This window comes from Haliaeetus albicilla, chromosome 1 (genome assembly GCF_947461875.1).
Source record: "Haliaeetus albicilla chromosome 1, bHalAlb1.1, whole genome shotgun sequence".
NCBI classification, from domain to species: domain Eukaryota; kingdom Metazoa; phylum Chordata; class Aves; order Accipitriformes; family Accipitridae; genus Haliaeetus; species Haliaeetus albicilla.
The window spans coordinates 27,095,291-27,112,193 of NC_091483.1; the positions used below are offsets into that span (position 1 = coordinate 27,095,291).

General features: G+C 43.0%; 1 protein-coding gene across 1 annotated transcript; it reads right to left on the reverse strand.

Moving 5' to 3' along the window:
- Nucleotides 1–1,439: 1,439 nt before the first annotated feature.
- CYP2U1 (cytochrome P450 family 2 subfamily U member 1) lies at nucleotides 1,440–16,697 on the reverse strand. The gene is made up of 5 exons (XM_069783042.1): nucleotides 16,136–16,697; nucleotides 10,225–10,857; nucleotides 6,050–6,211; nucleotides 4,896–5,063; nucleotides 1,440–4,470 (listed from the first exon to the last, which is right to left on the reverse strand). Exons 1-5 carry the CDS (start codon nucleotides 16,575–16,577, stop codon nucleotides 4,292–4,294), a joined length of 1,584 nt encoding a protein of 527 aa, XP_069639143.1. The 5' UTR covers nucleotides 16,578–16,697; the 3' UTR covers nucleotides 1,440–4,291.
- Between the last annotated feature and the right edge of the window lie 206 nt (nucleotides 16,698–16,903).

Below are 16,903 nucleotides of genomic sequence, written 5' to 3' on the forward strand. Positions count from 1 at the left end.
GACTCCTTCCTTCACCTTCGCCACGTTTGATTCCCTAAGGGGAGTCGGGTAGGAAGAGCAAGGTCAGCGGCACAGAAATCCTGCCGCACGGGGTTAGCGCTCCCTGCTCGCCCCCGGCTGGCGCTCGGCCAGCGGCAGGCGCGGTGCGGAGGCTGCTCCCGTTGCCTGCCCTTCGCAGCGGAGGTCACCGCGTTTCCTTCCGAAGATTCACGCTTTCCGCTGTAGCAGCTCATTTGCTCAACGTTAGAAGCAGTCCGTCGTTAAGAGTGTTTCCAAACTAAAAGGGGAGTTCATCTGCAGGCTAGCACAAACTATACACTAAACCAAAAAAAAAAAACCAACCCAAACCCAAACCATCAAATCCTTCCTTTATAAATACTAATGGCTGAATCACGCCAGATGCAGACCACTAAAATTTTCAATCTAATTCCTTCATTGCCAGAACAACCGGCACTTCAAGTCAGCAACAGCTGACAACACAGCGATTACAGCACATTCTACTTGAGTCGGCATCGGGGTAAACATTAAGCAACTTGTTTTCTTCAAACAAAAGCAGCAGAGTATTCTCGTATCTCTGCACTTTGTACCAAAAGCGCAATGCAAAAAATTCCCCCCCTTTCCTCACTCAGCCTCACCTGACGGCAGAGTAGTCAGGAGCAGTAAGTGGCTGCTGGAAACAGCCTTACCCAAACACAGTTACTGCTCCTTGAGTATACAAGTGACAGCTCAGCAGGTAATTAATGAAATTCCCTAAAAAAAATAGCACGGTGCCAAGTTACCTGCAGTCTAACTCCAGGGTGTAAGACACAGGATTTCCACACACAGCTGCCACTCCCAAGCGCCCAGCTCTCCCAGCACACCAGCGCTCACACCCACTCCTTCCCCACAAGCGCTTCAGTTGTCTCCTGCTCGGCCCTCCCCTTCTGTGTGCAAGGATCTCCTGCTTCTCCCTGGGCTCCCTCCGGGCCTCCAGCTCCCTGACCCCCTACTCCAGGCTCTCCCTGGGCACCCCCCTTCCCTCTCTGCCCTCCACTCTCTGACCCCTCCATGGCAGGAGTCCAGCAGAACTACACCTCGACTCTGCCCGTGGTTTTCTTTTCCACCTCGTTCCTCAGACTGTGCATCTCCTCCTGGTGCCAACTCATTCCCCCTTTTATCTTCCTCATCTCCACTCTTCCGTCTCCTCCTTTTAGTCAGAGTAACAGCGTTTTTAAAACTGCATTGAGAGAATAAACAGACATACTCTTCCTATCATTGCTCACAACTTGCCTGGCATTGTATTTTCCCAATTTCATTTTATTCCCCCACCTCCTTCACTCCTCATCCAAAACATTTTGTAACATCTTCTCACTCAAAAGCTTTCTTTGTAAGATGTAAAACACCAAACACCACAAGCTCAGTCAACAAGTGGAACTCATTAAAATGACTATGCAAAGCTGTCAAACACTTGGGAATGACTTTATTAAAAATAAAATTACACTGAAGCAAAGTCTGAAGTCCTTTTTAGAAATAAAGACATTTTCAGCATTCAGAAATAGCCATCCAATTATATAAACATCCATTTTTTCAATAAGGCATTTGAGATGCTTCCTCTGCTAAAAAAAGGGAGGGGAAGGATACATTTACAAACACAAACCAAATCTGCTACCACTTTACTTACAGTTTACCAAAGATGCCAACACACTTTTAAAACCACAAACATTTTGTTGCTTTTATGCTATTGTTTAGCTACTTTCATGGCATCCTGTGAAAATTTCAGTGCATCTGGAAGGCATGAAAGGCAGGTCTTTATTGTCATTTCCAACAGCATCTTGCATTCTGGCAGACATTGACATGGCTGCACCTTCACATCAGTATTTTTAGCTTGTCGCACTCGGCAGCATTGGATTATAGGTACCATCAAAACCCGCATCTCAAAGTACTATTTGTAGAAGAATAATTTTCGAAGGACAGTTTTCAAAGGTGACATTTTAAACTAAACCCAGCAGGCAAAACGAGCACAAATATATACAATTCCACATACTAGGGGATTATGCAAATTGTGTCTTCTCTGGAATCTGTAAAAAAAAAAAAGTGCTTTTCAAATGTGTCCTCATTGATTAAAAGGACATGTATTTTACATAAGCTGTCAGTTGCACGCCAACATCTTTATGTTGCTTAAAGAGGCATTTCAACAGAAAGTAAATATTATCAGCACTTAATTTTAGCTTTGCAATTAAGCATATACCATTTTAAGGATTTCCAGACAAAAATCCCAACTGTACAGAATCTATTTATTCACTGGAAAATACAAAGTTAAAGAAATAAGTGCTGATTACTCCAATACTGTCAGCTTTTAGTGCAAGTTTACTAGTGCTGGTACCAAACTCAACTTTTTATTGTGCTATGGGGTTTTTGAAAATTTCATACGAAGAAAAAATTTAACATGAGCACGGGCTAACCTATAAGGTGAAAAGTTAGCCTATATAAGAACTGGAAGTTCTCACACAAACAGTGGGGTGCCTGACCAACGAAATACATCGTTCAGAAATTATAACAGCCACCCTGTTATACAAAACAGCTAACAGAAAACCTTAATTTTAATCCAAAATAACTATCTTACAGTCTTTGCTAGGCACTACCTGGCTTTTAAAACTTCAAGTTAAAAAGTGACAAAAACAGAGGTTAATTTAAAGCTGAAGAGTTGACTCTTTTACAGTTTAGATTTATTTTCTGCTGTGGAATACCCAAGTCCACTTTACAGTCAATTTCACATTCCAGTCTTGTAAACTTGACGTTAGGAGGACTGCTAGTATTTTCTAGATCTCCAATGAGGGGCAAGGGGGCTGGGGTGGGGAATATTTCCTTAAAAGAGTGCATATGTACTTATTTCATCTGATATGAAATTCCGCTACATCAAAAGGTTTATGAAGAGATTTAAGGATGATTAAGACCGATTATTGAAAGGTTAACGGTTACATGTCCCCCAAAAGATCGCTTTTGATGTTTGAGAGATCTTTCAAATAAAAGGCAAGATTGAATGCCCCCTTCTGAAACACCCAACAACAGGCTTCCTTGGCTATTAGTTTGATAGTGGTAAACAGCTCTAAAGTTTTTGCACGTGAAAAGACTAAGGTACTGATACACTAATATTGTATGAACTACAGATCTTTTTACTCTATATGGAAGATAACAAAGAGAAAGCCTTTCTACTCAAACCTCAAGTTTGTCAGATTCCTCATGTTCCATGCCTAAACATACAAGACCTACATCTGTAGTGCTGTATTGATGCTGTATTTCAAGTAAGACTCCAGTTCCCAAAACCAAACAGGTTGTGGCAGTACTGTCCACACTGCCTGTAAATGAAAAACCTGAGTGCAAGCCCCAGCTTTGGGATTACGCACGTAGTTTCCCCTGATGAGCGGGGTGTTGGTCTTGTCCAGACTGCAGCCACTGCTGACATGGGGAGAACAGCAAATGCAAAGCGGCAGCACAGATGTCGTCTTGAATGTCTGCTTGGCACCAGAGAGAACAGACTTCTGCTGTTTCTTGTTAGAGAAATCTGCTCTCACTTATATTCTGAGATAAAACTTCTGCATCCAGACACTGCACACTCCTTTCACGTTAAGAACATGGTATATTCAAGGATTCATTTGGCCTCCAATCCTGGGTTTTCAGAGTTGGTACCTGCTTGTTTATAGCGAGCCCTGATAGTCAAGAATGTTTGGATCCAGGAATCCAGACCGATTCGATCTCATCTACACCTATCAGTTACTTGCAATAAAGAATCCTCCAAGGTTAAAAAGAAGTGTCATTTAGTAATTTCCAAAAAGTATTTGTCATTACTTAAGCTCGGTTATTATGTTTCTTTACGTAGAAAATGTTAATACCCTCTCATTCATTGATCCTTTTGGTACTAGATGATGTCCTTCACTCATTTGGTAAATTAAATGTTTACATGCTGCTTTTACCAAAATAACAATTACTATTTGCTAAAGCCTTAACAGATGTTTTGGACCATTCTCCCATAATATTTTACAAACTGACAGTAATAGTTTATAGACAGAGGGGTTAAGCCCAGCAAGTTTTAATATCAAATTGCAAACTATGCTGTCAGTTCATTTGTGGAATGCCACAGCTGACAAAAAACCCCTTCTCTTTCCAGAAGTGTAAATGTATCATTCTCACTGACTACGAAAGCCTATCCAGTTTGCGTTTTTCTGGAAAGAAAGTAACAAAATAAGCTGGAAACAAAATACAGCTGGATTTTAAAAGTGCAGTATTTCATTGTTTAATCATTTTTTATGTTATATTATCTCTTCAAAGCTATTATATTGAATGGACAGGGAGCTAAAGTTAGACCAAACCTTCCCTCCATAGATGGTTTTGCAGCATTTTCAGGATACAAAAAGGTAAAACTTTGCATTAGACTTGCAAAAATTAAGAACAGCTCCATTTTTGCCAACTGCTCTCCCATGCACACACGTTTACCTAAAGAACAGTTAGAAGAGACACATTACTGGTTTTATACTGTTGATCAATTTGTCAACACACATGCAATTCCTATGCTAGCATACTCCAAACGCAGAAAGGCTCAAGCTACTATTAAGCTATGAACTCTGAAGCTTTGGTCTCCCATATTTTAAGTCTAGCCTTGCTCAGTTGTACTGCTTCCTATTAACAGCATTTATATCCATAGCAAAAGTATTATCAAAGAACAATTCATTATTTCTCATTTCTGCCTGGCAACTGGAGCTTTTAGGAATGCAACTCATTTTACAAGCCACCAACTGTAATAATAAAACAAGTTCTGTAGCTGATCCTATGCGCAAATTTCAGATCTCAACACCTCCAAGGCCCTACGCTTGAACCACCACCACCCCCAACCAGCTACTGACTGCATGTGGATATCTTACCCATTCCAAAAGGAATGAATGCCTCTTTCTTAATTAGCTGGCCATTTTCATCCAGAAATCTTGATGGTTGAAATTCATCTGGTTTCTCCCAAATGTTAGGATCTCTGTGTACTGACCACAAGTTGGGCACGATCACGCTGCCCTTAGGAATAGTATAACCCTGCAGCACTTCAAACAAAAGCACAGAGACAGAGGATCTGACAAGTTGCTAGAAGTAAACATGGGAGACTTAGACTTACTAAAAAGATGACTAGAAGACATCACAAAAATGATACAGATGCCTAGCTGTGGGCTGCAAATGTAGCAGGAGCTTAAGGCAAAGGTGATCTCTGCTAGCCTGCCTGGGTCAGAATCACGCAGGCCAGAGCAGCTGGAAAGACATCAAATTACACCAACAGTTCCCTGCAGAGAAAAGGCAGCAGCAATCATTAGAAATGAACTCTGCTACATAGAAGTGCTGTGACCCTGTTTCCTCCTGTTCACTGTGGTGGGGCTCTGTGACAGCACAGGAAGGTGGAGGTAAGGAAGAGCAACGGGTGTTGAACTGTTATCACAAAAGGGTTTTGAAGTGACTAGTCTCATTTCAGCTTGTTGCATCTCACTGTCCTGCAAGCCAAAACATTTAAAAGGCAGATCAATTCAGTACTGGGTTTGAAAGCCAAGTATTGCTACCTCCCACTCACTTTAGCCAGTGTTCAGCTATCTTTATGAAAACATATAGCCAACAAGATGACTTGGAAAAGGATTTTATTATTGTTTTCTGTAGATGTGGAGCTCAATGGTATAAGCCTTTCAAGCTTTAGCAAACCAGTTGTTCCAAATTGGTGTTTTCAGACCTCTGTGTCAGATGGCCGAAAGCAACTCTGCTGTTTCAGATACAAAGATGGAGTCTCAGCTGCCAACTACTGCTAAGCACATCAGTCAACACAAGCTGACCCCCAGAAAAGAAATTGCTCTAAGTGAGAAAACTTCTGGATGTTAGGTCAGACATGCTGCTTAAACAGAGGCCATCCACTCTCTATAAATGGCATTTTACGTACTTGGGTTACATGTCTAATAGATAAATGAGGTCTTTGTCAGTCCTCACTAGATGTCCCATCGGATCTTCATCCACAAAAGAAATGTTGTATTAACAAGTCTCTACAAATGCTTACCAGCAGTTTCTGAGGCCATTCGAGGAATAGAAAGGGGAACAACCGCAGTCATCCTCTGCACTTCCATAATGGTTGCCTCTGTGAAGGGCATTTGAGCCTTGTGGGTAAGAGAGGGAACTTTGTCACGTCCTAGAACTGCTTCAATTTCTGCATGAACCTTCTCTATTCAAGGGGAGTGAGAAAAATAAAAAAATTTAAAAAAAGATATACAATATGTGAGAAGACATCATCTCAATTTCATTTCCCTGTGCTTCATTGTTCACACAGATTTGTCAAAAATGACTACAAGACATGTGATCCCTAGCTGAAATAACTATGCCAACATAAACCTTTAAGAATGGACTCAGTTACGAACAAAACCACCAAGTGCAACCTTGACAACTGTCAAGAGTAAAGCTACTGGGATGACAGACATTGCTAGCACTTTTGTATTGGAAAAGTACAGGAAAAGTTCTGTTCCAGTCCCAAATGTATTCATAATCTTAGTTTAAGAGTTTAACTATACAGCAGTTTGAATGGTGAAAACATCAAGCTTCTGGCCTGCGTTAAAAAAAATGAACAAAAAGAGACTGCATGCAGTGAGTGCCCAAGCTGGCCTCTGTCCCTGGGGAGATCCAGTTCTCAGAACTGGGAAAGGTGGTGAAGAGATGGGAAAGCTTTTCATGCAGCTGCTTTAGATACTTCATTCTGGAGGAGGAATTCTGGTGCTGTTACTGCAAGCGTTGAAGCCATTTAACTTGTTCTTGCTGTTTCCTACTTTCTATCCACAGAACCTAAACTCAGCTATTTCCCAGTTCCCCTGAAAGGCAGCAGCAGATGCTCTTCCCCCCCCCCCCCCCCAATAGCCCTTCTGCAAAGGAAAAACAGAAGTTAACAAGCTTATGTCCCCTCTCATTCATGTGAAACACAAAGTGTCAAAATATTTGTTTGCCCCTTTCATCTCAGCGTACAAGTAATTCTCTTCATCGAAGTTTCCAAGATTTGCTTCGCCCATGTACAGGATGATGCACCTTTTCTTCCAGGGAACTTGGCATCTGGCTACACAGCAAAAGACAATCTTGAAAGAGGAGACCTCAAAATTAACTTTTAATCAAAAATAATAAAAGTTTTCATTTTTTACCCTTGATACCCTGAATATTTTGTGGTTGTCCTGCCTGCTTTTTCCAAGATTCAGAACCCGGACTGCTGATACTCTGAGGTTTTGCTCTTTTCTCTTCTTAGCACTGATTCAAGACTAAATAAAAGCTCAATGCAAAAAAAATTCTGTTTTCAGAGAAGCATTCAGAAATATCATACAGTGTTCAACGAACAGTTGCTGCCACCTACTGGGTTTGCTAGGAAAACAAGTTCTCACATGAGGAACACAGTAAAAAATACCTCAACAGCAAGAGATTTGCTAACGGTGTGGCTCATGAGTACCTGCTTTGTGGGGTTTTGCTACTTTTTTTTAATGACACATTATAGCCCTGTATTCAGGCATGCACGTCCACAGTAGTTTAAACGAGTAAAGTTTTCAATATTTAAAAAAAAAAAAATTTAAGGAGACTGTCTCATTGCAAATGTCACACCAGCATTTTACCTGGGACAACATTTCTTTGGAGTCTGTAAAAATATGTGGTACTATACAGAAAGCAGCCAAATTGCTGCTCACATTACCAACTGCAAAAATGTAGACTTCAAGAGTTCTCCACTAACAGCATGTTATTTGAACTGCTCCACTACATTTCATATATTTAAAAATCTCACAGATCTTCAGAAGTCAAGGACCAAAACCAAGTCAAGGAACAGACCAAACCAAATACTCCCCACTGCCTCCCTACATGCACACATGCACACTCCCACCCTTCTCCATGCAAAAAGGAAAACTGGTTTCCTAAGACAAATACATTCTTTCTGATTTTTTCCCCTGATAGCCCTTCATTTGCCTTTCCAGAAAGTGTCTGTAACATTTGCTACTGCTAAAAGTTATGCAATTCAGGTATTTCCTTTAGGGGATAAGAGAAGTATATTACCAGGAAAAAAAAAAAAAAAAAGAGGCCCATACATGACTCCCAAGCAATCCATAAGAAATGGGATACTAGAAATAAGAGAATTATATTACGTAGCTAAGTGATACACTCTGAACTACTGAGCTTATTCATATTGCTTGACAACAGCTACAGCATAAGGAAAAGGGAAATCAGAAAGAGGCAATACAACTATTAGAGATCAGCAGAAGAAAGAAAACTGACTAGCGCATACTTGTGCAGTACCAGGCAGTAGGGAAAGGGGTTAACAAAACTCTTCTAGATCTCATTTGTGTAGTTTAGAACATATCTAATTCATGTAACTGTGTATCAAGTCAGGCACTGATAACATACAACCATTAAAAAGAGAACAATAAGAATTTAATTTTACATTTGTCCCCAGTGGACTCTCTCTCCCATACACTGAACTGATGCCCTATTTTGCAATCTTTCCTCAACAATTTGGTTGACTGTGCAATAAACTATGACCTTGACCTATTTAAAGAGATCATTCCAGACAGAGAGGTGCTGTAAACAAGTATCTATTTACTTATTTGCAAAGCAGCTGCAGCACATGAAAACCTCAAAATCTCAAATATTTGATAAAAGTATTCCAGGTTTATATTGTTCTTAGATAACTTGAGGTTTACCCTTCTTCACTCCAGGTTAGCAAGAAGTCTGGGCCAAGTAGTGGTCTCTTGGGGAAATGCTTCACTACTATAAACTGAGGTAGAATTACCTAAGTAGAATCTGTCCATCCTGACAAGGCTTGCAGTCCGCATATACCCGACAATTTTTCTAGTGGAAATCAGTTGCTGTGTAGGACTTTAGGAGAAGCTGCTAATAAATTATTAAATCAATTTCTTTATTTTTCTTAAATTCAACCATCTAAATTTGCTAAACAGTTCTAAAGAAAATGCTGGCTTTGTGGCCACATGTACTATAACAAGACTCAGTATGAAAAAATAATTAACCAAAATTAATTTTAAGTCTTTGGCAATGGAAATTTATCCTAAGAAGTCCTGAAATAAAACTCTAGCAAGTACTATTTTAATATTGTAACCTCTCCAACATCACTGGTATTTTACATATCCACAAAAATCTACAAGTAATTTTCTAGAACTCTGTCACAAACAGTAACCAGTTCATAGCACCATCAATTAATTTGGGTTGCAATGAACCTCTGGAGGTCATCTGATCTAAACCCTTACTCAAAGCAAAGTCATCTTCCAAGTTAGATTCAACTCTGAGGGTAGATCAGACTACTCAGGGTCATACCCCACTGAGTTTTGAATACTTTCAAAGTTGGAGATTCTGTTAACTCTCAGGGCAATCTGTTGCACTCCTTGCTATCTTCATAGAGCAATTTTTTTTCCTAGTATCTGATTCGAATTTTCTTGTAGACTGTCTCTGCTGTCTCTCTCCCCTCCACTGCACACCTCAGAGGAGAATGCCTCCATCTCAGCATCTTCTGATCAGGCAGTTGTAGACAGCATAAGGTCTCACTTCGGTCATCTTTCCCTAACACTGAACAAGCCCAGTTCCTTCTGCCTCTCCTCTGCAGCCATGTGCTCCATGTGTCTTTCCCCCCCCCGCATCATCAGCAACCTACCCAACTGCCATGACCGTTCAAGACTGATGGGGAGAGGCCTTTCAATGACATTGACCAGCTGGCGCTGTGGACTTGTGTAAGTCCAATTTGCTTAAGCTGTCTCTAATTTGATCTTCCTCTACAGTGGGTAGTGTTTACTTCCCCAGACTCTGCCGCCAGGCTCAACAACCTCCCTGCTCAGGGAGACATAAAAGCAGACCTTACCACTGCGCATATCACATAGCCTGTATCACTACTATAGGCTTGGAATGCCACAATTGCCAAAGCTTATGAAACATGCTAAGGTTCCCTGGAATTGCTAGGCAAAGATAAAGTTGTCCCAAAACAGAAGAAATTCATAGACTAAAGGGCCATTTAGATAGTTAATATAGCACTAACCTAGAGATCATCGTAGCAGAGCAGGACAGAGGATGCCTAATTACATATCAAACTTTCAAATTACACATACACATGTACTATTTGCACTCCAAATGACTTCTCTAATGTTGCTGTTTGCTTCTGTTTCTGAATATCCATCTAGAGCTGGAATAAAACACCTAGAATAAAAATAGTCTTACCTTGTACTTCTGGGTAGAGAGACATGTAGAGCAGGCACCACAGTAACGTGTTGGAAGTAGTGTCTGTGCCTGCGATGAAGAGGTCACCAATGATAAAAAATAGGTAGTCTTCATTAAAACTGCTCTCCTTGTTGTTCTTTTCTTCTTCCGCATGAATGAAGTACATATCAATGAAGTCCCTGGGATTTGCTGCATCCAGTGTATCCCTGTGCTGTGCAATTATTTTCTTTAGAAAAGTAGTAATATCTAATTCTGTTTTCCTAAGTTCTCGGAAAGGCCCGAAGGGAAGGTAGTACAGCCAAGGGCAGATATTGACCAGGATCATATAGCTGTTCACGCTTAGCTCTAGTGCACGGGCCATGTTCTTCAGCATCGTCTTGAACTCAACGTCTTCATAGTTAAAACGCCTGCCAAGGGCCATGGAACAGATAACATTGGACACTGCGTTGCGAATGATTGGAAAAGGATTAAATGAATCCTTTCCATGCTTCAGCATTTCCTCCTTTATAAACTTTAGCTCCTCAATGATTTTAGGCTCTAAGCTGTGTCTTCCTACTCCAAAATGACGCAGTGTTGAGAGAGAGAATTTCCTCTGTTGCTTCCAGACAGGGCCGTAAGGTGCAAAAATAACACCTGGAAGAGAAAGGGAGAGTCTGAAACCAAAATGCTCTGTTTTCAAGAAGAAATAGTTAGACAGGCTGCAACCCAAGAGCCAGAAGAGAGAGAGACAATACATATCTATCCCAAGCACTGGACTAGGAGCTAAAGGAAGAACACAGGGTTCTTTATAATAGCTTTGGGAAATCCTGTCCCTCCTTTTCCCAATCAGTGAAATTAATATAACAGTTACATCAATAGTTTTATTAGTTTTTGCAAGACACTAATAGATGGAGAAAGGGTACTCTAGATGCTTTATTGGAAATGATAACAATGTTGTAGGAACTGCTACTCTGGGACATACGTTAGCTACAGCCTTTTCTCCTCCATGTCCTGAGACAGAAATTCCTTCAGCAAGACAGAACAGAAGATATGAAAACACAAACGGGTTTGCATTTCTTTTTCCCTTCATGTTATACAAACTTCTCAATACTGTTTGTGTGTGTACATATTTCTATTACAAGCAAGGTTCTTTAACTTATAATCAAAATAGAGGGTATGCATGCTGCAACAAACTGGGAAGGTGAAGACAGGTTCAGAGCCACTTGGCAAAAACCTGCTTGATTTGCATCTCAACAGTTTTGATGCCTCTAGGCACATGTTCTGCACAATTGTGTCATTATGAAACACCATTTAAATTAAATCCCTTAGCTTCAAGTATAACTTTTGCTCGCTTACCAACACAAACACATCTCTTCTGTTGAATTAACAGACCACACCAAAGATACTGCAGCGTAACAAAATACACAACCTGCTATTTCTAATGTACTCCATGGTTAACCTGAGAAAGTTTAAAGTCATCAAAACACAGGCTAGTTCTGCCTTTGTTCTTCTAGTAAAGTGACACGACATCTGTTTTTTTCTGGAAATAAAAAGTTACTTTATAAAAGCAACATCAATTATTCTGTCAACTGCAAATCTTAATGTTAAATTTAAAAGAAAGAAAAATGGCCATAATAAATTAGCAATAGAAAGATGTACCATGTTTCAATACTTAACATTACCTACACTTCTATCACAACTTAATGTTCATAGCCTCTAACGCAAAAAGAAAAATAAACAAATAAGAAATCTATAGCTAGAAACAGAAATCTGTAGATGTGTAAACAAGATAACTGTACTCAGAAGGGTCTGCAATCCCAAAGGTATGAATAGTTCAGTGTAACATAAAGCTGGTAATCTTTCTAGCCAGATTTTCTGATTACAGTATCTACTCGTACCAACAACAGACCAAAGAATACAAACACAGGACCTAGTTTCAAAAGCCCTAAACAAAATAAGCAGAACATTATGAAGAGTCAGAGCAAGCTGAGAACCAGCTGAACTTGATCTTCTCTGCATGAAGACATTCCTTATGAAATCTACTCACATGTCTATTCCCTGGCACTTTAAAAACGGAACCAAGAACTTTTCAGATTCCCTTTCTCAAGTAATGTGTCCTGGTAACACTGGTGTCCTCAAGCAGGGTAGATGAAAAAACAGGCTTATTTAGGGCTGAATTTGGCCGAGAACGAACTTGGGTTTTCAGGGTTTGTGACTGGAGTGGGGAAAAAACATGGATTTCTTGGAACAAAACAATGTTATCACTATTTCTATCCCACAACAAATATCTCCAAAACAGACTATACATCCACAATCTCTTCCCCTTTCTGACTTTAGGAAAATTAGTTTTAGGATCCAAATACCTTCATAAAAGAAAACAGACCTATTGTCTTGAAAGTAAAGACGACTCTCCTAGCCACAATGGGAAGGTGAACACCAACAACAAACATCTCCACACTCAGAGAGTCTCTCCAGTAGTCCTGCACAGGGCATGGCTGGACGGCATGATGTCTTCTGAAGTCCCGAAACCCCAAACTATTGCAGAATACTAATAACTGATTTGCAAATTGGGAAAGAATAACACAGGAGACAAATTAAGGAGAAAGAAGAGCAGAAAGTTAGAATAACAGAGGTAAGAGAAGAAAGAAAACTGCCAACTGGATCACTGCCAGGCAATAATAATGGAATAGTACTTCACTGTTTTCAAAGAAAAACTCTGCATGACCTGAAAAGACAACATATTCAGCACAGACAACTGTATTCTTAAAAAACCAAACCAACAACAACAACCAAAATAAACAAACAACACATCCCCCCCAAATACAATAATAAATTCTGAAGCAACAAGAACCCAGAATAACCAGGACTTCATGCTCATTACAGGGGGCTAATTTCTATGAACTGATAATGCAAACCTTTCAATACAACCAACAAAGCAACAAACACACAGAAAAACAGAAAGTTTGTTTTTAGGCTCCCTTTTTACATGAAAAATTCAAATCCTTATGAGAAGCAAGTTCTGGGAAAGACTAACTCCACCCCCCAGCCTCCCAGTTTCTCACTGCTAGCTTTAGTGTAGCTGCAATACTGGGAACATTGACAAACACAGAATTCACAACATCTAACAACATTTAACTTCTGTGTTCTCCGATGTCCACATCTGGATGTGCACAGGGCAGGACCATAAAGGCTGACAATCACTCAATCTCCATCCACTCTAGAGGTTGAATCTTTGCTACCTCTCATAGGTACAGGACACAAAAATGCTTTACTAAAACAAAAATACCAAAAACCACTTTTTCCCCCCAGTCTAGTATTTCTCTTCCCACAGGCATATGTGCAGAAGCCTTTGATTAAGAACTGACTTCTACCTTCTCTCTTAAGTTCTCACTGCACCTCCCATCCAGCCAAAAAGGCCTCCCTTCTTTGCTACTCAGTTATTGAAATGCAGTACTTGCCATTTCTGATACTTGTTCTCTCCCAGGCACAGTATTTTATTTGCATCCTATACACAATAGAGCCACACACAGCTGAGATAAGCCTTTCTTTCTTCCATAACATACCCAGCAGGTCAGCTCAGGGTAAAAACAAAACTACAACAGAAAATGTAACATAAATGAAAATAGCCCCATAGGTTTACACCAGGTATTTTGTTTACAGAACGAATACATAGGAACCCAAAATGGATGCTTACTGACCCAAAGCATCCCACTGTTATAGTACCCAAGTCGTGAGCCATAGATCTGAAGTTACACAATCATCCAGCTTCTATCATTTCCTTTCCTAGTACATATGAACATAACTGTCGCTGCCCAGATCTGTAGCAAAGTCTCACCCATGAACTCCCAAAACTAAGCGTGGGAGGCTCCCAGACCAAACTTGAGGCCTCCAGTTTGAGTGTTGTAACCCATCCACCTCCTCCATGAACACACACAAAAAGAAACACTTGTTAGCCCAGAGCTCTTATGGACAATATCTGAAAACTGAGGTTAGAGATTTACATTGTACCTATACCACAAAAAAAAAAAAAAAAAAAAAAAAAAAAAAAGAGAAAACCTCTTACGCCACCGGTTCTGCAGCAACTGCCTTCCCGGTAGGACAAATACAGCATCACAGAGGTTCAGTTGTCTCCTACATGCCACCACTAAACCCAAGCCAGCACACCAAGAGCAGCTGCGACTTCCAGTGGCTTTTGGGGAACCTACTTGCACGGGGGCCAGGCAGGCCCACACTGCCCATATTCACTGAGTCTTCCCTTTGTGTACTCAAAATACATTACCCCTGTGGTTCATTCTACAATGCTCTCACATCAACAATTCAACTTGTTGCACCAGCTAATGTAAACAATAAATAGCAGCTCAGTATATTTTATGGACAACTGGGCAACCCTCATGTAACAGTCCTTGTGCCTGAGCGCAGCTCTGGTGACCTTCCAGATAAAACTAAATGTAAAGCAATGTAACGTCCCTGCCACAGTGCAGCGCAATGCAAGCAGGCACAGTCCCTGCACTTAGCCGCAGCATGCTCCGGACAGCCGGCTCCTGACACTTCTGACTCACCTGGAGCACCCATCCGTGGAAGCTGCTAACTGCCCTGGCTACTCTTGTGTTACCACATTCAAAAAGTCTAACTGAGAACTGTCTGCAGACAACAGGAAACAGACAAAATTCACAGCATTCAAGAAAAAAGAAATCCACCATGAGCCAGAACATGCCATTTTACAGCACTGCTAAAATTGATCTAATGTCTGACCGCTCTTTCCCTTTCCTCCCCCAGTCCTTGCTAAATGTACCGTACCTAAAAATATTCATGTACTATAACAACTACATGCCAGTATGATCTGTCTCAGATCAGCATCATTAAACTAGTATCATTAATCATTCATTTTTTAATCCTTTAGACCAATTACAGCAATGGTACCCAATTGCTTTTTAATAAACACGATCTAGGTCCCTCGCTTTCCCTTATCTTTGGTGGGTCAATTCTGGTACAGTAAAAAATTGAAGATAAAAAGTTTCAAACGCTTAACTAATAGATTTCTCTAGCCTCCAAAAACAAAACAAACCCCAAACCTTTCACAACACAGCACGTTAACAAGCCTCCTAGGCTACCTCTCCTAAACTGAAAAAGGAAAGGTAACTTTCCACAAACACTGAGATCTGTAACGGACCTAAAGACTAAACATGATGAAATTCTAACTGCAATACTGCCATCAGGTGTTTAAACTCCCCGTGCCTTCTTTTCTGTGAAAACTAGTAAACTCTCCTTTGACCTATTAAAAAAACCAAAACAAATGTGCGCAGCGAGTTTTGACAAGCAGAATAACGCACCTGCAAACATCTCAGCACCAGCAGCTCGCATGCAGGCAGCGCGGACTGCGCCGCAACGGGACTCCGCCAGGAGCCCGCTCTCGGCCGTCGTTACCTTGGTAAGAACTGGGGAAGCGCACAATTATTCCATACGGCTGCCAAAGCATTCGAAATTTCTTCTCCCAACTAAAACCAGAAAGCCCCTAGGTGACAGACCGGCGGCTCCTCTGACTGCAAACAGAGGTGAAGGGACCAGGCATCCCGGTGATGTCGCCTGCTGCGCACACCGAAGCTCACAGGGTGCCGCACGTTCACCTGCAGGGAGGGCGAGCGTCTCCCCACGCTCTCCGCCGCCGGCAGGGCAAGGGACCCACGCGATGAGCAAAAAAGCAAGCGGATGGCTCAGTCTCTAATTCACAGCCGGTACTTACACACTCCGGCGCAGCTCCCGCTCGATACTCTTGCCAGGTATCGCCGCGGCAGGGCGTGAAGCCCGCGGCAGCTCACCGAGCGGGACCCGCCGGACCCCCCCGCCGCCTCCCGCCACCCCAGCAGCCCGCCAGCCCCGGCAGAGCTCGGGCTGCGCCGCCCGGCCCGGCAGCCGCCCCCCGCGGGGCGCTTACCCTTCTTATGGGTGATCATGAGGACGATGGGGACGGAGGGCCGGTCGCTGAACGCCTCCGCCTTCTGCACCAGCGCCTCCCGCACCGCCTCGAAGGTGTTGAGGACGATGAAGGGGCGGCTGCCCACGAAGATCCGGAAGACGCTGCCGTACATCTTGGTGAGGCCGGTGAGGAAGACGTGGGGGGAGAAGGCGGGGGAGCCGCGGCCGCCGCCCCGCACCTCCACCGCCCACCTCCTCAGCAGCGGCGGCGGCAGCAGGGCGAAGGCGAAGTTGCCCACCAGCGGCCAGGGCGCCGGGCCCGGCGGCAGCCCCGGCGGCGCCCGCGGCCGCCGCAGCAGCCAGTAGCAGCCGAGCCAGCACAGGGCCGCCAGCAGCAGCTCGGTGGCGGTGGGGGCCCGCAGCAGCCACGTCCACGCAGCCATGCCCGCCGCCGCCGCCATCCCCTCAGGCGGCGCCGCGCCCCGCCGCGGGCCCGCCGCCCTCCTCCTCCTGCTTCCCCGCCCCGCCCTCGCCCCCCTCCCGGGCGCGTAGCGGCTTAAGATGGCGGGGCCGGGCGGGCGGAGGGCACGCCGGGCCTGCCGGCGCCCTGGCCGCGTCCCCGCCGGGGCTGTGGGCGGGTAGCGGTCCGCCCCGGGGCCGGGCTCCGCTGCCGCCGCGGCCGTTAGCGAAGAGCGAAGGGCTGCGGCCGCGCCGCGGCCGACGTGAGGTGGACGGGGAGGAAAAGCGGCCCGGAGCTCACGGGGGATTTTCACAGGCCGCCAGCTTT